Source organism: Petromyzon marinus, chromosome 1 (genome assembly GCF_048934315.1).
Source record: "Petromyzon marinus isolate PM22_M1 ecotype Great Lakes invasive population chromosome 1, UKy_Petmar_22M1.pri1.0, whole genome shotgun sequence".
NCBI classification, from domain to species: domain Eukaryota; kingdom Metazoa; phylum Chordata; class Hyperoartia; order Petromyzontiformes; family Petromyzontidae; genus Petromyzon; species Petromyzon marinus.
In genome coordinates this window covers 2,897,443-2,924,022 of record NC_133667.1, presented here as the reverse complement: position 1 = coordinate 2,924,022, position 26,580 = coordinate 2,897,443, and the positions used below count along the sequence as shown (strand labels likewise).

At 39.6% G+C, this 26,580-nt stretch overlaps 1 protein-coding gene across 9 annotated transcripts in view; it reads left to right on the top strand.

Moving 5' to 3' along the window:
• Positions 1 to 26,580, top strand: part of LOC116957007 (protein unc-13 homolog B-like) — a 262,505-nt gene that overhangs the window by 153,600 nt on the left and 82,325 nt on the right. For all 9 annotated transcript variants that reach the window (XM_076052098.1, XM_076052001.1, XM_076052076.1 and 6 more), the window contains 5 exons: positions 1,728 to 1,843; positions 2,493 to 2,656; positions 4,043 to 4,196; positions 16,451 to 16,519; positions 21,328 to 21,417. In XM_076052098.1, coding sequence (XP_075908213.1) covers positions 1,728 to 1,843; positions 2,493 to 2,656; positions 4,043 to 4,196; positions 16,451 to 16,519; positions 21,328 to 21,417 — 593 coding nt within the window. The remainder of the gene's footprint in view (positions 1 to 1,727; positions 1,844 to 2,492; positions 2,657 to 4,042; positions 4,197 to 16,450; positions 16,520 to 21,327; positions 21,418 to 26,580) is intronic.

The window sequence follows — 26,580 nt, the reverse complement described above, 5'->3', positions numbered from 1 at the left end:
GCGGGGGAATGAATATTAATGAGGGGGGGGGGCTCTTTTGCAGTGACGTCACGAACGGATGTAGCACTGTGCTGCGTAGATTTATTTTTTACCGTAAATTTCTGTAAAGAAACGTCATATTTGAAGCGACTTTGCGTAATAAATTATTTAATTCAGCTGGACCTTCCTCTGCGTTAGTGTAAAAATCCACCCACTCATGAATATTAATGACGGAGGGTGGGTCTCATGTGGTGTGACGTCACGCGGGGGGAGGGGCCTCATGTGGAGTGACGTCACGCGCGAGACGGACAGACATTTCTGGGTGATTATAGTAATAGGGCAGTTATTGAAGGCAGATCCATATCAAAATGATGAACTAAATATGCGAGCAAGAGGAGATAGCGCTTTTGGTAAACTACATTTGATAATTAATGGAAAAAATATACCAATGTACCCAATTAAAAAAACACATTGGATGAATGTGTATTACCAGGCCATGACAAAAAGAACAGAAAAATTTACTCTCTTAACCTGGAGCATAACATGAAACGAAATGCATGCTGGAAATTACACTTTGAGAAAAAATAATACGGAGGATCAAAGACCATATCCAAGTTTGAGATATCTTGATAACTGTGAATAAAGTAGGCTTGGGCAGAACACATCACGAGAAGGGATAAAGGCCAATAGGTGAGGCTGCTAGTGTAATGGCAACCGAGGAGTGATCACGACCAAGATGAGGACTACTAAGGGGATGGAGTTATGAGTTCAGCTTGTACGTATGAGTGAGATTAACCGTGGCAATTGCAGGACCACAAGCAATGAGGATAACATGGGGAGGCCTTAATCTAGGAGTGAATAGGTCATGGCTGGCTGCTAAGAATGATGGTTTTTAAGATGCCACATAAGCAGGGTAGGATTACATTACATTCACGAGACTCGAAGAGCTAAAATAAAGTGTAGGAATCACTTGCTTCATTTAAATTAATACATTTCATAGAGCTAAAGCAGTTGTTTACTAGTATCCAATAAAAACTCCCAAGGCCAAACTGATGCATATTTAGGATTCATAATCTTCTATGGAAACACCATACTGAATAAGCCAGACATATTTGGATTCTTATGTTTCAGTGTAAATATAACATTTAATGTCATTTTAGTGGGGGAATTGTCCTGCGCCATTTTTCATCACTGTCTTGCTTCCCCTTTGAATCTATTTCTAAAATATTAAATCAAAATTGTAATAGAAAAAAATCGTAAAGCCAAATGCAAAGCTGTAACTGCTCCACGTAATTGACTGTTAAGTAAAACCTAAAAGAAAAATGTCCTTGATCTATTCTTCAAAAACTTAACTATAATATTGGAATTGGTAGTAATATTTCAATAGAAATGTCTAATGCACCAAACCTTTAGAATTGTTAAGTTCCTTTTTCAGTTGATAAACATTTAAGATGTGATTATGAACTGCTTTCCTTTAAATTTAGAAATTGTATCCATGCTTTAGTATTTAGAACATATTACAACAATGTTATACTATGAAATGTTTATACTTTCTCTTATTTTAAAGGTGAAACATGCACAGTTATGTATTTAGGTTCACTATATATGAACAAAAATGTGTATCACTAAGAATTTCACGTGGATTAATGCTTCACGTTTGTTGGATGAATTACTTTTACAATCTTATTGGCATTTGTCTATGTGCTGCACAAGCATTTATATGGATGGAATTTCTGACGCACCAACAGAGAAGCGCACCGACAAGTCTGTGGTGTCCGGGGCTATTCGCCTGCAGATCAGTGTTGAGATTAAGGGTGAAGAAAAGGTGGCGCCATACCACGTACAGTATACCGGTCTTCATGAGGTAAGCACGCCTCATAGATTGCTTTAGCACGTATACATGTTCCTATAAACCTCTTACATTCATCCTGATTAATACGCCACTATGTTCGTCCCTTGAGTCACCTGGTGGGATTATGGTTATGGGTAGGGCTGGTGCATAAGTTTAGGTTTATGAGTTATGGATTACGCTAGGGCTTAAGATTAGCAGTAGCGGGGGGGGGGGGGGGGGGATGAGATAGTGCTAGGAATTAGGGCCAGCCGTTTCAGACATGTAAAGATGTGTCCTTCTTGTGATTTGGTGACTCGCTGTGATTCTGGGTCATGACTCGACTTAAGATTGTATAATTACTTTTGCCATTTTAGTGAAGGTAGCACTTCAAGCATACTTATATTTGCATGAACCATTTACGGACACCATATATGAATTTTAAAATACATATGTTTGTATATCTGCAATGAAATGCATATATAGTATAATGAGATTTTAAACAATGATCAATGCATAGTTACATGCCTAGTGTTTACAGTAGTACGTTATTACATTTACAGGGAAAACATTTTGTAATTGCAATTAAACATGTATATTAAAAATACAATGTGAGTACAGTATATCATTGTTTTTGCTTCTTTGGGACTTTATCAGCGTTGACATCCTTGTTTGTGACCAACAGAATATCTTCCACTTTCTCACGGATGTGCAAAACGGAGGGGCTGTGCGTATCCCCGAAGCTAAAGGAGATGAAGCATGGAAGGTTTACTTCGAGGAGACAGCCCAGGAGATTGTGGATGAGTTTGCCATGCGCTATGGCATCGAATCCATCTATCAAGCTATGACGTAAGCAGTAGTCGGGCGTCCGATTTAAGCATAGCAATTACATAATTCAAAATGAAGGGTTTTCAGTATGAAGTGAAAGCCTTACAATGAATGAAATGCTTATTAATCCAGATAGTCATAATTATTTTGTAATAAACCTGATTAAATGGGTAATCAATGTAAAGCATACATTTCTATGAATTGGAAAATGTAAATTTCAAACTGACGCATAACTATCGGACATCTCATTAGTCCCGATTTTGTGCATGGACCAATGGGACATTTCCACACGAGATACAGTCATGTGTATTTGATTGTGTGCGAATGTGTGCCTCATGTCTTGCAATGTATATTTTTGTAAGACAAAGAGCTGCCAAACAGGTTCAGGGAACACGTGAGAGGTGCGTCAATGTCACCTTTGCAATTGAAAATGTCAAATCACAGGATACACCCTCTGTGACTTGACCACATGTGGGTTGTTGTCAGGCATCACCAACTAATTTTCCTGCAAACACAAAAAAAAACTATAAATAACACTGCCTTGAGAGAAACCAAATATATAATGGGCAATGTTTTGGGCAATGACCATCCTTCACAGCACAGGGCAGATAATCATTCTTCCAGACTGCATACTACTTTAATTCTTATTTCTCTCGGATCTTTCATGTTGCCACATATTCAAATGTCTTTTCATAGTCTGCGAAGGCTTGGAATAATGTTATTTGAAATATATTCGTTTTTTTCCAGAATATAGTTCAATCATGCAATAATACGTACACCCTTTTAAAAAAAAATGTGAAACCCACTTGAATGATTAAATAATCATTTGCTTTGTATTGCACTATATACATTTCAGAAACATCAAAAAGGAAAGTTTAGAGGCCAACCAACCACATGCACAAGCTGGGTTTCAGAAAGGTTTCCCTACCATATACCTTATACAAGCCAAAAATATATGGCAAGCTGATTGTCAGTTAGGTTTCAGTTAATCCAGAGGGACAAAATATACACTTGGTGAGTGTGAACCAAAGGTTACAGAAAAAGATGTGAGGAGGAAATGCTTATGAAATTTCAGAACGTTTCAAGTCATTTTAAGCCTTAAAAAATAGCAGAAAGCCCTTCAAATTAATATTGTATTATGCAAGCGACCAGTGTAGCAATTTGAAAACAGCGTAATGTGATTGCTACGTTTAGTCTATGTACACGCTCAGTAGCATTTCAGCTGTGCTGAGCCTAAATACCAGGTTATTGGAAAGACCAAATAGCTCAATTGACAGTAAAAAAAACCCTTAGATCTCACACTCAACATCAAACAAGCCACTGAGCTATATAGCTCAGGGGGCCTTACCTGGTAATTTTTTTTAATATGTATCTAAAATCTGACTGTTGTTTTGCTATCCTTTGCAGCCACTTCTCTTGCCTTTCTTCCAAGTACATGTGTTCTGGAGTGCCAGCCGTTATGAGCAATCTACTCGCAAATATCAACGCCTACTACGCTCACACCAATACTTCCACCTCCAATGTGTCTGCCTCGGACCGCTTTGCCGCATCCAACTTCGGGGTGAGGCCTTCCCTGGTGCTATGCCCTGTGCGATAATAATAAGTGATTTGATATTGTGGCATTGAAACGCATACCTAATGCAAATCCCTACATTGTTAACCTACCTCCTTAAGCTAACAAAAGAACGGGAATAATAATTGTCACTAAAATAGATTTCACCATTTCAGTGGTTTATGTGCTTCTACCGATTTATGTAAACTCTGTGAGAGGAGTAATGTAAGAGTAGACTGTTGTGATTTGTTTTCACGATTACTATATTCAACATTATTCAGAATGATTTAATTTTTATTGTAGGCTTGCTGCTGTCCTCATATTAACCCAAGCTGATATGAAGTAGTGCTGACAACAAAATAATGCTTCAATGAACTCTATTTGACAATCGTATTATAGCAACGTTATTTTCAAAACATTATTTGAATACACTACTGCCCAAAGATATTAAAAGAGCTGGGAAATTGTCACTTAAGTTGATTAAGCGACTGAAAATTATAATTGAATACTTTTTTGTGGTTAATTGCTGAGGCCCCTTTCAAATTGGCATTTACCTTAACAACCCCTACAAGCATGACTTAACTCATAAAGCCAATGCTGTAATCAAGCCCTGCACAGTTCCTACCATCTGGCATCATATTGAAACTACAACAATGATTGCAATGTGTATATTGTCTAAATGCAATTGCATCCCACGATGCTTTACAAAAATGAAAAGAAAATACACGAGTGTAGAAGTCACCGGGTGAAGGTCAGTCAGGGTTAGGGAAAATTGGGAGAGAGAAGAGAGAGCGATGCTGCGGCACAGTTGTGGATGAAGCAACTGGGGGCCCCGGCACCAACAACAATGGGCCACCAGGGATAGCTAGGGCAGTACCAACGAATCACAGGGCATCCTTAGGGGATTCTTCACCGTCGAGTCGCAGGGCAGCTATGGTCTGCAGGGGCGCATCCACCAGTAAGGTACCAGGGCAGGCTTGAGAGGCTGAAATATCTATTTTTCTGAACGACAGCATTTTGGTGTTTTCTCATCAGTCGAGAAATTATATGTAGAGCGATTAAGCAATCATCTTGATTTGAAGCTTTCGTGACTGCAGGAATCCACAATCTTTGGTTATTTCGGTAAAGTCACGTAGGTACCTACGTAGGTACCTATAATAAGCGATAGTGTAATAACTTACTGTACTCAGATAATAGAATATCCCAACTCGACTGTTCAATATACTTGTAGAACCTCTTGTATCTGGGGAAAGAGGTTGGAGATTAAATGGGCATACCTATGATGATAACATCTACTTATGCGGTGTGCATATCAAGATGTGGTGGAAGGTTAGTGAAGGTGGCACACCGTGAGATGCAAATAACAAGTATGTAATGGTATCTGAAGTATCCCAGAACACCCATTCTAGGACATGTGCTGTAGAGAGGTGCTTTTGGCATGACTGATCCCCTGAGCATGCCTCAGCTAAAACGTGGATATATGTGAGTGGAATCAGAAGATAGGCATGTGTACAGATATACAACTTTAAATGGTACAAGCCACAATGCATCTTGATAAACCTGTGAGAACTGTCAACTAACATTTCCATATATATACACAAATTACACGATTAACACTTTCAAATTAAGGTTTAAAGCATACATGTGTAAACTATGTCTCTCTGTGTAGGTATTTGCCCTAAAAAAAAACTTGACAAATATTTCCAAGGTTAGTTTTCCAAAACTTTGTGATAAAACCACATTAACAATGGGTAATACGCAATCTCAGCCAACGCGATGATGTTACACACCATTTGCTTACCTGCGATGATGTCATCGTGTGTTGACATTTTGCAAAGGCCTGTCATGTACCCTGTGACATCGTCTCGTGCTGCCCGATGATGTCACGTACCATGCGCACCAACCGATAACGTCAATATATGTTATGGCTTCACGCGACGTCACATCATACGCCGTGTGAAAAGATCTTGTCCAGGCTGGGAATATCATCTGTCATAATCAATCCACTGCTGGATGAAGGCCTCCCCAAGCCATCATCATCTCCCTGGGTCGTGCGATGTAATAATCCACCCAGCTCCTGGACGCGTGTTGATTTAATTGTTCCATCTCCGTGGTAGCTGACCCTCTTGCTTGCGTTCCCTTCCTTGGCTGCCACTCCATCGTTAGTCTCGATCACCAGCCCCATCATCCCTTCTAGCGACGCATCCTGTACAAGCCCACGTTTCTTCAGAGTCAACTTGATGAATTTAAACTGCATACATTTTCTAATCTATGTTTCTCTTTCTCAATATAATTCCAAGCATGCAACTCAACATGTTTCTGTGCTCACGTTTCAGTCTTGTTCCCATATCTTCATTCGTGTTCTAGTTTGCGATTCATATCATAACCAGCTGCGCATATTCAAACATAAAAAAACATACTTCCCAGGAAAAAAACACATGTAGGAAACCATTACAAAATCAAGAATGTTTATTTTTTTACTTGAACAAGAATGATCTGTTCAACATACGGTATGCGCCTTATCAAAGTTGATGGACATAAGTCATCAGCAGCCATTCTCAATCCTCCCCCACGCCGCCATAGCTCACGGTCTTGCAATGCTACAATCAATGTCACTCGTGCGTATGACCTTACCACAACACTGCATCTCTGCAGTGGTTGTCCTTTTTGACACACCCCATTGTTTCGCTGCCATTTCATCACCAGTCTTGTCTATTTATAACATACTTTCGAGCGATGTATCTTGCCCAAGCCCACTTACTCTTTCTTAACATTCCACACTGTGTGTGTAAATTTGTCTTTGTTGTCTGACCCATCTGTTCCTCCCTCTATCTGTCTCAGTTTAATTCTCAGCACGCATTTCCTCTTCTTTATTTACTTTTCAGCTTGTGACCCATGTACTTGGTTAGAGTCAACGTTTCTGATGCATGCCTTGGCATGTAATGTGCACTGATGAAAAACTTTATTCGTGAGCACCATTGGAATGCTACTTCTATACAGTTCAGTTCCAAAATCAATCAATTCTGCTCTCGTTTACAAATTATTATTATTTTGATCCTGGTCCAGTCTTCAATGATTTTCCAGTTGTCCTTGCAACAATTTCCTTTTTTTTGGCGAACCTGGTGTACATTCGTCATATTTAATTTTAGCCTTTCTCTTCTGCTTCGATACATTTTTAAGTCATTTAATGTAGTTCATTAACACTTGTTGTTAGAATTACAATTTTGTCAGCGAATCTGAGATGCGAAATATTTTCCACATTCGTGTTTGTGCCACTTTATCCAATTCAGTTATTTATGGAAACCTCTTGTGTGAATTTCCTCAGTGCGAGAGTATCACCTTGCCTGATTCTTTTTGTGAACTATAGTTTGTCATTTTGTACACGCATCTTTATATATTTTTTTATTTTAGTACCTTGTGAGATTTTGGGTGACTGCATCGGTTGCCACTGAATTAAATGCCTATGCATAGTCTACAAAAGCCATGCGTCATGGTATTTCATATGTAATTGTCTTTTTAGAATGTGATTGATTGCATGTTTTAAACCAGCCTGCTGTTATGGTTGGCCTCAATGTGCTTCTCTATGATCTATTTGAACAAGTTATATACATGCAAGAAGAGGCTAATGGATCCGAAATTAGTGAGCTCTACCTTTTTGAATATGAGTGATTGAGGCATCATGCCACGATTGAGGAATTTCATGCTTTAATTTCTTGTTGTGACATTGAATCATTATTGTTGTGTTCAATTTATATATGGGATATTTTATTGATAGTTTTAAAAAGTTTAGTGTATTCTTTGTTTTGTTTGGTATTTTCATTCCTTTTGATTATGATGTTAGTTATTTCATTATTAAAATTGGTGATATATTTAATAATTTTGCTGCTCTCCGCAGTAGAATCTGTTGATTTGAAGCCGTCTTAATTTAGTGTTCATTCTAAGCTAGATTTGTAACGTTATTTCATGAAGTTTAACTTGCATTGCATCTGCCTGCGATCAATTATTGTCATGGATTTATCGAGCACAGGGACATCTCTGAAAATCGTAGCTTTGCCCATGAGGTTTGCCCATGGAGAACAAGCACAGTTTATTTCCACTTTCTCCATATTTGCTCATCCATAGATTGAAAACTCATTTCTTTAGAACTGCTTTTAGCTTTTAGTTTGCTGTTCTTCCCCTGCACTTCCGATTATCAGTCGGATACGTATGGTGCAAAAGAATGTCAACATACATACATGTCCATATTCTAAGCTCCTTTTTTAATACAGTTGATCATTATCTTATAGTCTCTGCTGGTTTTAAACTTTAGTAGAGGCTCTCTCTCCAAATTTACCAGTCATCCTCTCATCACTGTATCATTTATCTTCCGTTGCATTGGCATCACCTATTATGATGACGTATGTTTTGCCCTCATAAATCGGTTAGTTTATTTGTGTTGTTGGAGTATAGGTTTTAATGTGTAGTGGTTCGAAAGGCTTATTGATCACAGGCTGCTGCAATGTGAGTTACATTACACTTCAATATCGCCTAAAAGAGGACAAAGATAATTGCAGGCAAGAACAGGGCAATTAATATAAAACAAGATCTAGTACAGGAGGTAGGGGAATTTAGATCAGTTCTGAGAATCCACCTCTATAATTCTTAAATCTCCCTCTGATGGAAAATGTGGCTCTCATTTAAATGTATGGAGTTGATTTCTTCTTCCTGACCTCAAAGAGTCAAAATATGTCCCAATTTGTTCCTCCTCAGTTCCGTAATTAATGTGATTCACAAAGACAAGAGTCCCCATGTGTAGGAGTTGTAAAATCCGGAATGTGTACAGGGTGTCTTTGACCCGAGGTCACCACACTGGAAAAGGTGGATTGGTGAAGGTGCCGGCCCAACAAGGGAACACACCAGGCGCATGCAAGACAACCGCCAAATCACAGATTATTACAGACTTAAGACTACAGCAACGACAAGCGTAGCAATTAAATACTGCGATAATACTGTTCTTGCAGTGCAGTATTATATTATCCACTTTAACATTATCTGTTATTTACTACTGTAAAAAAACATTTCCTCTTAAAATTAAAAAAAACTAAAGCTTAAAAAAATAACAACATTTTAACAAGACTAGAATCACAACCAATCCAGCAACCGTCCAACTCAGGAACAGTACAATCACAGCTTACTACATTTCAACAACTATAATTTCAACCGTAGCAACACACCACCACAATAATGCTACAACTACAGTGCACTTCAACAACAATTACCACAATAAACACCACTATGGTATCCAACTTCAAGAACACTGCAAACATAGTTCACCATCGCAGTAATGCACCCATTCCCAGCTCCACAGCAACGCTGCAAATGCAGCACACCACAGAAACAACCACAGCTCCACCAACTAACCATCCCAACAGCTGACTGCCACAACAACACTGCAAAATAGTTAACAGCAGCAACAATCACTACAACCATTAAAGCAACCAATATTTACAGTAATAATGTACTGCAATTAATCACTGTTACATGTGAACTATTATCCTCAACTTTATTTCCCACTGCGAGAGTCCGTGAAAACTACTATTATCCATGTCACTATTCTTTCTATCTTCCAATATCCATGGCTTAGGCACAATTTTTCAAACAAGGCGTGGAAATAAATTTTCAGTGCCAATAAAAAGGCAAGAAATGTAACACAGCTTCTCCCATGAGTGGACGCTGCTTAGTAAGTTAAGTGGAGTTCATTCAAATGATAGTGAGGAAATGTGAATGATAACGAGTAGCAATATAGGGGGATCTCTAGGCTTGGTGATCACACCAACAGCTTCAGTGCTCTTCCAGGGCATGCATGACAGGTCCTTGCTTCCCAGCTACATGAGGGAAGTCATTAGCATTTGAATATGACATTTGAAAGGACACCGCTTTACCCATGAATGAAGTAGTGACCATTCTATTGTGAACACTGATCCCCTGCAGCGGTGTTGTTCATTTTTCGAGGATTAAATGCGGTAAATTCACAGATAAGTACACAGATAATAGAATTCATGATGTTTGCACCCTACATCACAGTGGATAACAGGAGTTCTGCAGTAATTATATTAATAACGACCGCGCGATCATTGGTTATCAGTGTATACAATAATGCATTGTTTAAGGATACATTTATCACTAATAAATCACACGTTATATCCCGTGTGGGTATTAGCCCCCAGAACATGTTTCGTGCAACCGCAATGGCACAAGGCGCGGCGGTGTTTCACTCGCAAAATGTCTCCAACGTGGAGCTGCAGATCTGACAGGAGGAGAGAGTCTGCGCTACCAGTGGCGTCACTAAGGGGGATGCGGACCGCACCGGGTGACACCATCCTGAGTGCTTCCAAAAGAGCGCTGCACGATTACCACCGCGGAGGGGAATGGATTTCATTGAATTTTTAAGTAATTCGATGGATGGATGGAGAGTGCTCAATATACAGTTACAAATGTTTACCTTGTGTCGATAAGTACCCTTTGGGTCTTTCGGTAAAGTCATGTAGATGGAAAAAAAAATAACGACGTTTCGATCGCAACACAAGCGATCGTCTTCAGGTGAAAAAATACAGCAGGCAGATTGCTGAGGCAGGAAGAAATGTAGCGAGAGAGCTACTGCAGCCATAGGTTATAAAGGTTTGAGATGGGTACAACCCAAGGGTAAGTGGGCGGGGCTAGAGATGGAATTAGCAAGTAAATGTAAGATCGCAGAGCTAGGTATACCTCGGCCATTGTATTGCTAGAGATTAGCATGTCAATGTGTTAATGTAACCCCATGGCTACGGTGCTGAAGAAGCCATTGTATGGCTAGAGATTAGCATGTCATTGTGTTAATGTAACCCCACGACTACGGTGCTGAAGAAGCCATTGTATTGCTAGAGATTAGCATGTCAATCTGTTAATGTAACCCCACGGTTACGGTGCTGAAGAAGCCATTGTATTGCTCGAGATTAGAGATTAGCATGTCAATGTGAGACGGTTCCCGCAGCAGCGGCTGTGTTAATGAGACACATTCAGTCTATTAAACAACGAGCGCCACTACCGCATCGAGGAAAAGGGAGCAGCAGCTATGTTAGTGAGACATTTAGCCTGTTAATGTAAAGACATTTAACAAGGTAATGTAACTCAGAGTCGGAAATAACTTCTAACATAGGCAGGTAGGATGGAAGCATCACAGCCAGTTATGACTTTACCTGGTTAATAACGTCCTTCCAACGATTGCTCAGTTTGTACCCATCTTCTCGGTTGAAATTGTGTCTGTGTTTATATATCTGGATGGCTGTATGAACACATCTTTGTTGATACCCAAAATCTTTGTTGTGTTGATATGCTTTATTACGTTTCTATACATAATGCAAAATAATCTTTAGCATTGTCATGGATAATATGAACAATAAATAAGCAGACAATATGCTTTATGTATCTATCCCTCAACATCAGAACAGCAACATTTTTTCCACATTCCATCAGCCACAAGGTTTTCTAGGATTTCATAATGTCATTATAATTGGTTAAATAAAAGGAAACTCTGGACCAGTTTATATATAAAAATATTAATGATATAACTATTATATGAATATAATTATAAAATATGTCTTCGAAGGGATGTGTAAATTAAGAAAAACTTTATATATTCTTCCGGGCGAGATGGCCCTTATATATGTGGACAATGTATATGTAAGTGATATATTGCCACATTTGTTTATGTCAACCTTTAAACCATCCACATAACACCATACAAATAGAACGTGAGTCAAAAGTCTGGAACCACGCTTGCCAAAGTGACTGTAGCATGGTTACACCCTGGCAATTCGCCCTGTACGTGTTCTGAAAGTTAAATGGTAATGAGAATGTAACAAAAAGTTACTGAGCAATAAATCAAGATGACGATGTCACAGGCAATGATGGAACAAAATAACAGAATTCTGAAACTATGTTTAGTTGTCAGAGGTCACTCGTTTGGTTGGATGCCTCTTAAAGACCCTGTGCGGTGGAGAAGTGTCGCGGTGGATAGCACACCGTGTTACCACCCCAGCATCTTGAGTTAAATTCTTGGACGTGACTTACATCAGTGGCCTTATCCAGAAGTGGATTGGTTGGATAAGTAATGCAAACTAATGACTGTGCAAAGTATGTCTCTCCACCATCCTACATGGGTACATTCATAACTCTACCACCTGAATTTGTTTGTTACAGTGAACTCCTCACGCACAACCCCGCCAACTAAGTGACCTGTACTGAAAATTAAGCATTGGTTGGTGCCCAAAAAAGCACTTTGTGTTGAATTGATGTCTTGGAGCTGTGGCCATAATGTTAACTCTTGTATTGACGGAATACAATGATCGGCATATGCTTAGTTTGTTGTCCTCCCACACCTCCGATTAGCATGGTTGGCTACGTATATGGTGCGAAAGAAGTTCAACATACACACTTGTTATTTTCATATCAATTGGTGGGATCAGTGTCAATTTAGTTGTCAGAATGCTGAACAGAGTTGAGCTGGAAACAGACAGATATAGCAGCATAATTTATAATTCAATATTTTGTGGACACTGCTTGTCTGGCTTATATGCATTCATTAACCCCCCCCCCCCACCTCTTGCCTTTGCACGTAGGGGGCTTACAAATGACGACATCACATCTATCCCTCTATTTAAGAACGAAACAGAAGGATTTCTCCACAAATCTGGCTGTTACCTGATGATGCTAATTGTAATTTCTGCCGAAACATTGTACTCAGATTGTAAATTTTGTGGATTTACTCTCCAACATACCGGTGTGCTGTACTAGTAACTAATTGTCATGTTCTGTTTATGTGACAAACCTTTCTAATTGCCTGTGTCGAGTGGTGGTGGGTTTAACGTGTTAAACTGGCTTGGTGTGTAGGGATTACTATAACTTAAGGCACTACCACTAGAGTGCAAGGCACATAAATTAAGACTATTCTGTTATCGTCAATTATATTCCTATAATCCTATGAGCAGGTTTGAACACCATCACACACACACACCACCATGTGGAAGACAAAATAAGACGAGATGGATGTAGTGTACCAAAATTCCCAGAAGAACGTTCCTGACTCTTCTGGCTGAAATAAAGCACTGAGCACAATTTATAAAGTGTCACCACACGACTCAAATGGAGATCTGCGGGACTTCCAACTGATGCAGAAGGCCCCAACAGTGGTTGGTGACACATTTCTCTGCACCAGCAAGAGTCCCGTTGTGGCTTCTCTTTAAATTGCTCTTTCAGTCACAGTGACAGGAGCGATGGTTCAGGCTCACCTCTCTTCCTTCCCCTCACAGTAGCAAACAAAATAGCCCATTCCTTTTCTGTCTGTCGAGTGCTGATTGAAGAGCATTATTATGTTTTAAATCTCCTGGCTTCTTTACTTTTCAGCCTTATAAAGTAAAGAAGCAGCTGTATATAATCATATCCCTTGGGAGCAAGGCCATGGGTCCTTATATCCGCAACTAGGTTGTTGGGGGGCGCCTATGGCCTATGGCGCCCCCAACAGACTGGTCAAGTAAATCCTTACAATCCACTCGCACAGCTTGCGGTGAGCCTTCATCCAGCAGTGGATTTAAGCACCAAAAAAAACTACAGTACTAATGTAATGAGAACCGTGTGTATATGTCCGTACGTTATAGATGTGTGTGTAGTGCACCTGTGTTTTACCGTTGAAAGTATTATTGAAAACTATTATTGTAGAGTACTGTAAAAATAACGCGAACGGCTTTGCTGTACTTGAGGACTTTCAATAAGTCGAATAAGAGCGGCTTTACGCGGCTTTTACTTAAAACTTTCACTCTACATAACCTTTTTTGACGATCCCGCGATGTAACTTTAATGTGAATGAATGAAAATGTATTTAAACTTTAGTTGTGATATTTACATTCACTTCTAAGAGCTATGACTTATTAATAACTGAAAGAACTGTTAGGATTATTTGCAAGGTGTTATCTTAAGGGGTCTTATGGAGGGGGGGGGGGGTCTCCCTCCCCCTTAGCCCCCACCCCTATCGGCTCGTGAGTGTGGTGGTAGATCAGCTGCCCACAGCGCCTTATTACGGCGCAACATCACCCGGGGGGCGTACATGTTTGTGAAGGGCGCACCTCTGGTTGGCTCCTTGCTCGTGGTCACGTGATGCACTTCAACCAATCCGTGCCACGTTAATCACACAATGACAGAGTCACAGAATGACGGAGTGACAGAATGACAGACCTGTAGTTAGCCGGGTGGTCACCACCTTAGGTTATTATCGTGTTAAGGGGAAAGTTTACCCCGTGTGTTGGGACTAAATAAATGCGCTGCCTCCAAGTCTAAGTGTGCGACTCAGTTGAACCCACAACACTTGTATCAGACGTTACCCTCAACATTATGTCCCGACATCGTCATGTAACGACGTGTTCCTTATCTCAGAACTGCCTATGTACGGTGTTCTTATATCAATTACTAGCAGGAAATACCCAGCGTTGCCTGGGTACTTTTGTGAATGTAAAGTGGCTCAATCGTTTTATTCATGTGGGGTTCAATGGCGTTACAGGAACTCTTAAGATGTTGCTGTGCCACAGGGACTGTAATAAATGTAAAGCAACGTGCCACAATGGGGTACCAAATGATATAGCGATAGCTTTAATGGTGTGGATTTGTATTCGGAACAGACAGACAGACTTTAATGTGTGATATGCTGTACTATTTGAAAATCTGCTCATACAAATTAATGGACATTGGCACTTCAGTGCTTTTTTCATTACTGTTCTAAAAGTTTGGCTATTCTAGCAATGTCCTTTCCTTCAAGCTTAAATTTGAATGCTGACTCCTGCACCATGCTCTCGGCTAGGGTGATTTTCTTACGTGCCAGTATCCCCACCCCATTGTTACGTGGCTGCTCACAGATATAGGTACAGATTTTTTTAAAGTGAAAAATGTTCCTTTTGTGCACGATACGATGCTTCATTTAATCCCCTGTTGTTCCATTTGTCTCTTGGATCACCCCAGAGTCTTCCCAATGTCTACTCATGTATTTCAGAATAACATCTTTCACTTTGGGATGGCCTACCAGGGCTTGGAATTCACAGTGTGTGCTTAATCATAATTGATAATATTGCCTCTTTGGTGCCTTAATGTCTGTGATAGCACCCCGGCCAAAGCCTTTGTTACATCAGGAATGGGAACCCCTTTGGTAACACTGACATACAGCTAAGAGTTAGTCATTGATGTCAGTAAAAATTGTGTATGTGACAATTTTTTTTATTTCAATAAGCTGGAACCTTAACATTGTTTTACTTTGCCAGCCTTCTAACAGGTCTTGTGATGCTTGTCCGTGTATTAAATGATCATCTGCCTTTGACAATGTGTATTTGTAATTCATTCACGACCGATAGCATCCAAAATGACCCCTCTTATTAATGTGTACTATGTATATCCCTCTCTCTATCCATCACTGAAAGAAGGCTTCTCCATGCCTTGTTGGTCATAGGGGTGGGTCTGTTTGATTATACTTCACCATGCAGGTCATTGCGAGTTGGTGAAGGTGGTCGGTGGGGGTGGGGGAGTAGGTACGGTTTGTTACCTTGCATGGGAATCAATCACAGACCGCTGGGTTCATGGCACGGTGCGCAAACCACTACGCCACTGCTACCACTGAAACTTTTCAGCTCGTTGAGAAGGCAGGTGGACACTTGAATAGTTAGAGGACCCAACCCTGAGTCACTTTGTGCAGGTGATTACTTCCTCTCCTTTGATACTTCTTTTGGGGATTGCCACAGCTACGGCTGCTGCAAAAAATACCATAGAAGTCTAAATCATGCACAGAGGTAGACCATTGTGGATAACACAATACACATTCCATCTTGAAGAATAACTACAATTGAATTGGTGAATCATAACACGTATTATCATTATTAACGATGATACATGTCTTCTTGTCAAAAGAGGCAGTGATGCCTAAAGGACTATGCCACTTATTGTGGCACAATGATTAATTGATTAGTTTGTCCTGAAAAAAATACATTATTTTAGAGAAGACAAGGTCATATCTAATAGTTCAGGAATATTCTGCAATATATGTGTAAGATAAAATGAATGGAAATGCTTTTGTATTAGTTTCCATGTTTGCACTTAAACTCAAAGATATATTTTCACGTAAGAATATCACCGCCGTGCGTAATAAGCTGCTGTGTGTACATGGTACAATATGAGCCCTGGCGTTAGTGTTTTTTCTGTTTTTCTTGCTTCAGAAAGACAGATTTGTCAAGCTTTTGGATCAGCTCCACAACTCTCTCCGTATTGACCTGTCCATGTATCGGGTGAGTCCTTCGTCCTGTCCACACCGTCGATTGCTTCACTTTTCTCAGGGTTAGCCACCCTTGTTTAAGGAAAAGGAAAACTACATGCAAACACACACTCAAATAAACCATACAAAATATAATCGCGAGAGGTTTTTGTTAAGTGTGTTCAATAGTGAACTGCTGTATTCTGAACAGTTTTTTTGTATGCAGTTAAACCTTGGCTGGCCGAGCAAATAAGGGAGGGGGGGGGGCTGGTCCGGCAAGATGAACGATGCGGCTTGCCGCTATTGGGAACCCCACGTAACAAATCAACAACAATTCTGTGTGCATGCGCACATGTATTCAGTGTGCCCAATGCGTGTGCGCTTTATCCTATGAACCAAAAAACAACAGTGCTTGCTGGATGTACTGTATTCCGTGTTATGTGCTGTATTGTAGAATTGTCTATAGGTCCGTGCAATACTGTTAAGTCGGTCCCTCCATCTCCCACAAGCCCTCATTGCCACGATTATGTAATGCACATCAGAAACAGAACAAAACACAGGTAAATTGAAGTTGTCATCCTACTCAAATTACATTGGGGCACTGTTTATCTCAGGGAACTGTTAATATAATTACAAATTCCTATTGTGGGTGCTGAATTTCTAGATTCACCACCTATATATCTCAAAGTAATACTTAGTGTATCGACTGCAGAGGGGTTATAATTTTGGTGGATCTCTTACCATGATTTCATTTTTCACCTTTTTCAAATTATGAGTTGAGTGCACTACCACAGCATCAATCTTACACATGGTGGAGCAGCTTCAGAATACAATGGATGGTTGTAGGCAAATTAGTTAATCTATTCATGGTAAAATATTAAAAAATTCAGATCGAGAAAGTGACAATATGATATTTTTTATTTGTTTTACATCTGGGCTCTGTTCATATTGCAGTTCTTAAGTTAAGAAAATCTTATATAAAGCATTTTTGGCAGAAAATACACTGGGTCAGTTTGCATTAATACATGTTAGATTTAAGCAGACAGGACCATCATGTGACTCCAATGTTGGCATGGCTTCAGTAGCAATATAATCATGATCTTCAAGTTCAAATCCTGGTTGAAAAATTTAAATTCCTTTGGGATCTACAAAATTCGTACTTCGTGAGTAAATCTCCAGTGGTATTGCTATGGACTTGCTCATACTGTAGGTAAGTGCAATTTCAACTCTTGGCTCAGGGCTGTCAACAGGAGATGGGTATTACCTACCTCAATGCTCATTTCAGCAGGAAATCACTTTGACTTTTGTTTACCTACAAAATTGTGTTTGTGTAGTTTGTTGTCCTTCCTCTGCACCTCCGATGATTAGCACCATTGGATATGTACGGTCTGAAAGAAGTTCAACATATATACAAATTGAATAAACCTGACATGCCGTTAAATTGCTTTTTTGGGCTCCCAATTGTTCGCTCTCCACTCCATGTGTGCACATTATTAGGCAAACCTTATTTACTTTTCCATCATTATATTCCTTTATCTTGAAAATGTTTTGGCAACCTTGGATAATTATTTTGGCATACTGCATGGATACTGCATGGTGTGGCGAGAAGTTATCTCCCTCACCTGATATGCAGAAGGTCGTGGGTTCGATCCCAACCCTGACACCTGTATATTTGGAGTTTGCATGTTCTCCCTGTGGTCGCGTGGATTTCTTTTCTAGGTAACTGGTTTTTAGATTGTTTAGATATTTTTGGCTGTTATACATTTCCACATAAGCCACTTTGTTGAGCTATCATTTGTATCCAGGTCGCTTCTGAAAAAAATATAAAAAGCTCAGTGAGCCTTGCCTCGTAAGTCCACAGCAAAACACAAAGAGTGCCTCCCTGGACTTGTAACAGCCCCCTCATTGCAGTTTGGCATGGGGAGAAGACATCTTCCAGATCATCTATAAGCTGGAGGCTTTCCAGTTCAGATACAAGCAGGAAGCAGCTGCTGGTTAAGCATGGCAATAAAATTAATAATGGAAATGCTTGCTGCAAAAATGTCTGAAATTTGTGCTGCTAATGACTCATTGAAAAAGGCTGCCCAATGTTCTGGCAGCTGAGAGGACCATTGACAGATTGCACACCCAAGGCACATGTATCCCAGCTAAAACTGCACAGCTTTCATTGATGATTTAAGAGTTTTCGTCAAGTCACCCTTTGCTCTCTGTATCATAATCTACCCCCTAACTTTTAAGAGCAAGATAGTTACTAAGTGTTGGGGGGGGGGTTATTAATCACATAGAGACACAGAAACACAGACATAAAGAAACACGGGGAGAAGGAGAGACATATTATGCAGAAATAGAGATACACAGAGAGTCATGGAGCGAGACAACAAGATAGAGACACATAAGAAACGCAAAAATACATGACGAGCAACAATCAGACACAGAGAAGCGTAGAGAGGGACACAGAAAGACACGAACAGACATAAATATATAGAGAGCAGTGCACGATGTTAAATTGAGGCCCCAGTGCTGCATGTAGTGGAGAGAAAAAGGGAGACAGAGAAAGATACAGAGAGATGAAAAGTGATATCCAGGCGTGTCTCGCTTAACAACAAGTGAGATAAGTTCCGTAAAATTTGCTCAGTAAGCGAAAACCCGTGAAATATTTTTATTAAATAAAGTAATAAATAATCGAATCTAACACTTATCACACATGAAGAACCACAGTGCTTGCAGGTGCCTGACACTTATGTTGTTTGACAGGCAGATGTTAGTGGGTCGGGGGAGCAATAGGGGCCATGCAGGACCGCTGGTTCAAATATCACTCGCCACTGATGCTAGCCGTGGCTCGGAACTGACCCAGGTCTGATGGGTTCATCGTCACGATGTGGTAATGTGAGATGGAGCTCGACCTCCTGTCCTCAGCATCTGCAATTAATCAGCACTGCCACCCACCCATTACAGTGCCACCAAGAGGCCCCCTTCTCCCACACAACGAAACATGCGGGCACAGTACAGGAGAGCTGGTAAACAAACAGCTGTGGCCACCGCATATCGGTCTCAGCTCGCTAAGCAAACATTCGCTCGTTTTGTGAACAAAAGGGTCTACATTCAAATTCCTCGTTATAGCAAATTATCATAAAAAATAACGCTTATTAAGCAAGACACGCCTGTATAGGGATACAGAGAGACAGACAGCAACAGAAATATGTAGAAAGATAAAGCCGACATCCTGAGAGCCAGTGATACACAAAAACACAGACATGGAGTAAGACACACAGACATGGAAAGAGAGGAGAGATAGAGCCACGGATAAAGATGCACAGACATAAATATATATGGAGACAAACACAAAGACAAACCAAACAGATACATAGAGATACAGTGAGACATGGGGAGATACACTGAGAAAGATAGAGGTCATAGAGAGGGGGACATTAGAAAGACAAACAGATGCAGACAACAGACAAGTAGGCAGAAAAAGAGACAAGGTGATACGTGGATACACAGAGTGAAAGTGAGATATATGCAGAGAGGACACCGACATAAATCGGGTGAAAGATAAAGAACCGTGGAGAGAAATATAGCTTTACACAGACACAAGATGACTGAGAGACATGGAGAGGGGCACAGGGATATACAGATAGCCATGGAGAAAAAGACACAGACACAGATACATAGCAAGAGGCAGAGAGATGCATCGACACAAAAACAGAACTATATTGGACTATCAAGCCCTGAAAAAATATACAAATTTGAGTAAGATCTGGCAAACCCTCTCCCACAACCTGCATGCTACCCGGTTCCTCGAACCATATCCACATACAGTAAAACCTTGGATTGCGAGTAACTTGGTCTGCGAGTGTTTTGCAAGACGAGCAAAAAACGAATTATGCTCGCAATCCAAGGTTTTACTGTAAATGTAAGAGACACAACAACATGTCATGCAATTAGTGGGCTAAGGACGATACCAGGGCTACAGACTGGGCCATATCATGTGCCCTATACGGATGGACATATGACTGCGGCGGTGGCAAGATGAGACAAGAATCAAAAGAAGATTCACTCTCCCCATAAAAAGTGTTGTGATTGTTGTATTTATATGTCACTTTATTGTTTATAAATATATTGGTTGGTCTGTGATGCCTTACCATGTCCGATTCCACCATCTGTTTTTCTGGGGGCTTTATGTTACACGAATCAAGAATTGCTTGCTTTTTAAAAATCGTGGTTTTCATGATTAACAAGGATGACTGTATGCTGTTATTTTTAAGTGCCAATAACAGTGATATTACTAACATAATACGGGAATTTTGATTTAAAGCTTTCGTGACTGCAGGGATTCATATTCTTGGTTCTTTCGGTAAAATTTTGATTTAAAGCTTTCGTGACTGCAGGGATTCATTTCTTGTGACTTTACCGAAAAAACCAAGAATATACGGAATGATAAAAGTCAATGGCAGGTCATTTTGTCTGCAAATATATGTAATTTCGTAATAATTATGACCATAGATTAAATATTTGAATCGAGTACAATGTTACATTGCAAACGTGTCAGAGTGTGCCCAACAATAAGCTTTATATGTAGCTGTACATCAATTATGTCATTTGGTACAATTACAAACTGATGTTATTGGAAAAGTCATATATGACCTTTATAGCCAAGTTAAAGCCCATTATTCGATACAAACTATCGTACTCTATTGCATCTAATAACTATGGGTAAAAATGCCAGTAAATTTTAATTGATCATTTTCTCCTTGTGCCTCGGAGTTGTTCTTTTTGAGGGCGAGCGAATGCTGTGCATATTACAAGTTGACATTGTTATTTTCTTTTCATTATTTTCTGCAGAATAACTTTCCAGCCAGTAACCGAGAGAGGCTGCAGGACCTCAAGTCCACTGTGGATCTCCTCACCAGCATCACGTTCTTCCGCATGAAGGTAAGATGGCTGCTGTGACTCAATCTAAACCAAAGCACCATGTACACTCCTGATGGCAACTGTAAAATACAAATGGTATAAAAGATGTGCCCCAATAATTAAACAAATTGAACAATATTCCACTACAATCTCACGAAAACGTGCAAAGATGGTTGAACTAACATTGATTGGGTACCATGGTTGCAAGATTTTAACTAGCTCGCCTGGTATACAGGAAGTCACGAGTTCGATTCAGACCTGACGCCTGCATATATTTGGAGTTTGCATTTTCTCCCCATGCTCGCGTGGATTTTTATCCTGGTCCGCCAGTTTTTCCTTCCACATTTAGAATGGACGTGCATTTCGAGTATTTGGCTGCTATAAATTTCCACACGATGAGCCACTTCGTTGAGCTATCATCTGTGGCCAGGTCGCTTATGAAAAAGAGCTACGTAGCTCATTGGGCCTTACCTGATAAAGTTTAGTTATAGTTTAGTTTTACACAAACGCTATCTGGTAATAATTAGGACAAAGTACATTTAAACATACATTCACAGAATATACACAATTCTGTGCCATTCTTGTTTGAAATAATACCAAATATGCATTGCATTTCTGCCTCACCTGAGATGGGAATTGCGTATAATGGAAGGGGAAAGGCTGCCTAGAATGTTTTAACATGGTGTGAAGAAGGGCATGCTTGGGATTAGAAATGAGCAAGTAGAAGGAAATTATACTTGGAGGTTCTATGATAAGTGAGAAAGTGATTGGGTGCTGCAGGAGCTGGCGTGGCTGTGAAGATGGGTGTATGTAAAGGGGATGAGTTATAACGGTTGTGCTGAAATTGATAACTTGGTGCAACGATTGGTGAGATGGTGAGTGGTGTTGTTGAATGAGGAGGAACTCATGATTTTTAAGCATGTGTACACAATGTGTGTGTGGATTTCTCGTACGATAAGTTGATCAGGCTTGCTAGTTGTGTCAGGAAACTTATTTTTTGGAATGAAGGCTGGAATTGATTGTTAATATGTCAATATACCACGTGATATTTTTAATCATTATAACTCCCCGAGTTTTTGTTAAACGATGCTACTTTGATGCAATGAAAGTGGCTGTCATTTGGTATGAATGTCTCACTCTTAATATTTTATGTTTTGTAGAGTTTACGTGAAGATAATGGCGGAATTTTATCTGAACAGCCCAACAGCTAATACCTATTTGCCTAGGCATGCTTACAAAATTAGATTTCCACATTCATATTCTTAGTTCTTTCGGTAAAGTCACGTTGAAGGGAAACAACAAAATAATAAAATATATATAAAACAATAAAAATTCTCACGACGTTTTGACCATAACACAAACGGTCGTCTTCACCACCTGAAGACGACCGTTTGTGTTATGGTCGAAACGTCGTGAGAATTTTTATTGTTTTATATATTTTATCATTTTGTTGTTTCCCTTCAACGTGACTTTACCGAAAGAACTAGGAATATAAATTACTGCAGTCACGAAAGCTTTAAATCAAAATTTAGATTTCCACAGTTTTTAAGTATTATCTGTAAATAAATTACACTACAATAACAGCAACATTCTTCATAACCATCAGCAATGGTATGAGGATCATCATTAATTTGTCGAAGTGGTAAAGTGTAGATAACAAGCATGAATTTTCTGGCACTGTAAGGGTTACTCCTATTATCTGTACAGAGGCTCAGGTAATAGAGCGATATCGCGTTGATAATAGGAAGAACTTTGGATTAATTTGGCGGGCGGTAAAAGAGAGAGTGGAATATTGGAGGGCGGATAATATGGCTTTGACTGTGTACCTAGACTCGTATTATGGCATTCTGTCATTGTTATTATACTCCATTTTGATTGTTATAATTTAATTGTGCAATGTAGTGCACCATGTTATTACGTTGAAACACCCCTTAGCCGTGAATATGTAAACATTCCAATTATCCATGGCTTTTCCACAGATTACTGGAGTTGTGTGGCAATTCCTACTGTTGCCTTATTTATCTGCAGCTTAGCGCTCCAGTGATCTCCTGCCATGGATAGATGGATGATGGTGATGATGATATATAGGCTGCAATGACGTTTATCATCGTTGTGCTCCTTTGCTGTATGCCGGTACACTGAAGCTCTCCATTAAATAAAAAATACTGGTGCCTAGGGGAGACGTTAGCAAAAAAAAAATGGGGCTTCTAGTATATTACCAGACCTGAAAGGCACGCATTAAATCCTACCAGAAAGTTCTTATAAAAGCTAAAACAGATTTTTTTTTACTCTTTTGATTTATATTTGTAGTGGCAATGCAAAGTAAATTTATGTTGCCAAAGCATCGCCTTTTTAAACTCAGAACCTGTTTTGTTAATTCTTACACTGTCTGGTGCGATGAATGTGCTTGTTATTTCTCTGAAAAGTATGAAATAAAACACAGAAAATAGAATTTTGACTCTGCTGTGTTAGGGTTTTGACCACCTACAGCTGATGTTTTCCCCATCAGTCACCGAGAGACAATTACTGCCAACATTGTTCTTGATCCTCTTGCTAAAAGTGCACATCCCTCACAGCCTGTTCACTCTAGTATCCGACAAAGCATCATAGTCTAACGTTTTTTTAATGTCCAGTACTGTTTCCTTAAGTCTTAAAGCAGCTGCTATCACTCCCATTGGAGAAAAAAAATACTTCCGGAGATTTAGCACCCCAACAAGCTGTCACCCGATTCCGAAACTTAATTTCCTCAGAAAAGGATTTGAGCTGTAATTTTATCCCACTTATCCACTCACCTTTGTCTCGTTCAAGGGCATTCAACTGAAACAGCCTTTTTGCCTATAGTCAATACCCTTCCTCTGTAGTCGGTGGTTCTTTCTTCACGCAGGCTCTTTTACACCCCACTGCTGCCACTAATATCAATCATTCCATCTTGTGTAATGGCCTACTCGACTACACTTTTTTCCTAGGTCCACTCCGAATTTTCATCCCACTCTTTTCGTGTCTGCATGAAAGGGTTCTCCTCGTATTAGATTCACTTACACTTATGGTGTTCTTCGAGAGCCAGTCATCTGTCCACTGCTCTACTCCAATCTCCTCCCACTTGGCAAATTATTTCTGGCTTCAACGTTAACCGTAATTTCTATGCTGATGATACTGTGTGTTGGCATTGACTGCAATGATTCAACTTCACTACCGATTCTGTCATCTTTCCCCTGAACTGTTCATTCATCAGGGGTTCATAAAATGCATGCGAGTTAGTAAAATTGTATCATTAATGTCCCATTGATCAATTGAATTTCCCCATTATCTGAATGCAACGTTGTGGCACACTGTTTGCAAACGATTTAAGGCACAGTAGGCCCCACACAGAAAGGAGAATTGTAATGTGTAATGATTTAATTAACAAAATCTCTAATGTATGCATCCTTAGTAAGAATGAGAGGGGTGATGATTTGGATGGAAATCGAAGGGCAAAGGTGTGGTAAAAATTCGGGAGTGTAATTTGGAATGAACTAGTCGATAGCAGAAGAGAGGAGGAAGAGCTTCAGTCTGGACTGAGAGGGAGAGAATCAGCAGTGCAGCCAACTAAAGGGAGAGCATTCCAATTTAAAGGGCCAGCAGAGGAGGAGTGACCTCCCAGTTTAACGCTTAGGGGGCTTTCGCGACCATTATCCATAATATAAGTTTTTGGGTTATAAATGCGTCGTTAAATCCGCCACCACCCGACACAGCCAAATAATAAGGGTTGTCACGCAAACAAAACATGCCAATTCGTTACGAGTACAGCACACCGGTGTGATGGAGAGTAAAACCACAACATTTGAAATTCGAGTATGACGTTTTAACCTTTAATTACAACTAGTGTTATCATCAGGTGATAGCCAACGTTTGGAGATTGTTTTTGGGTTCCACCAAAATGCGTGGAGTGACATGTAGGAACGGGGGAGTAGAGTGAGAGTGCAGGAGAGAGATAGGCTGGAGGGAGACAATGAATGATTTAAAAACTGTGATAACAATATTTCAGTTCTTAGCTCTTTCGATAAAGTCACGTTGAAGGGAAACAATAAAATAATAAAATATATATAAAACAATAAAAATTCTCACGATGTTTCAACCATAACACAAACGGTCGTCATCAGGTGTGTCGGTTTGCATTTATTTATTTTTAAACGGTGTATTTACACCGTGTCATAGATGGACTCGTCCTTCTAAATAAACTGTCAAATCGCTGCGCATGGCGCTGCCGTTTAAAATAAAAAAAATAAACACGCCGTTTAAAAATAAATAAATAAATGCGGACCGGCGCGCCTGATGACGACCGTTTGTGTTATGGTCGAAACATCGTGAGAATTTTTATTGTTTTATATATTTTTTATTATTTTATTGTTTCCCTTTAACGTGACTTTACCGAAAGAGCTAAGAATATGAATTACTGCAGTCACGAAAGCTTTAAATCAAAATATTTCAGTTGCTTATATATTGAATTGGTAGCCAGTGAACAGATTTGGGACTCGGGGACATGTGGTCATTTTTGCAGATGCAAAAGGTAGACTGATGTTTGGATCATCTGGACTTTTCCATCAAGGGATATATGTCCACCTTCAAAGATTGTCAGTGAGACAAGAAAAGAGCATTGCATATGCTTTCAGTAGCAACAGGGGTAAGAAAATTGTGATACAAATATATGTAATGGAAGGGAATAGATCCTGCAAGATTATGGACATTCTTATTAAGCATAATGTCATAATGTAATTACCGTATACTTTAACGGGGGATATTATATTATTGGTTCTTTCGGTAAAGTCACGTAGAAGGGAAACAAAATAATAAAAATATAAAACAATAAAATTATCACGACGTTTCTTGCAAGAAAATTTCTTGTTGTGGTTTTCACACCTGATGATGATTGCTTGTGTTGCAGTCGAAACGTCGTGAGAATTTTATTGTTTTATATATTTTTTTATTTTATTGTTTCCCTTCTACGTGACTTTACTGAAAGAACCAAGAATATAAATCCCTGCAGTCACGAAAGCTTTAAATCAAAATTTAACGGGGGATGTTGATGAAGTGCAGACTTCTTGCCAATAAATCTTGGTTACGAGATATTCGGCTGGAAACAATTTGAAAAGATCCAGGTTGAGACAATCAGGGTGGAACGTAAGCTCCAATATTGAAGTATAATCA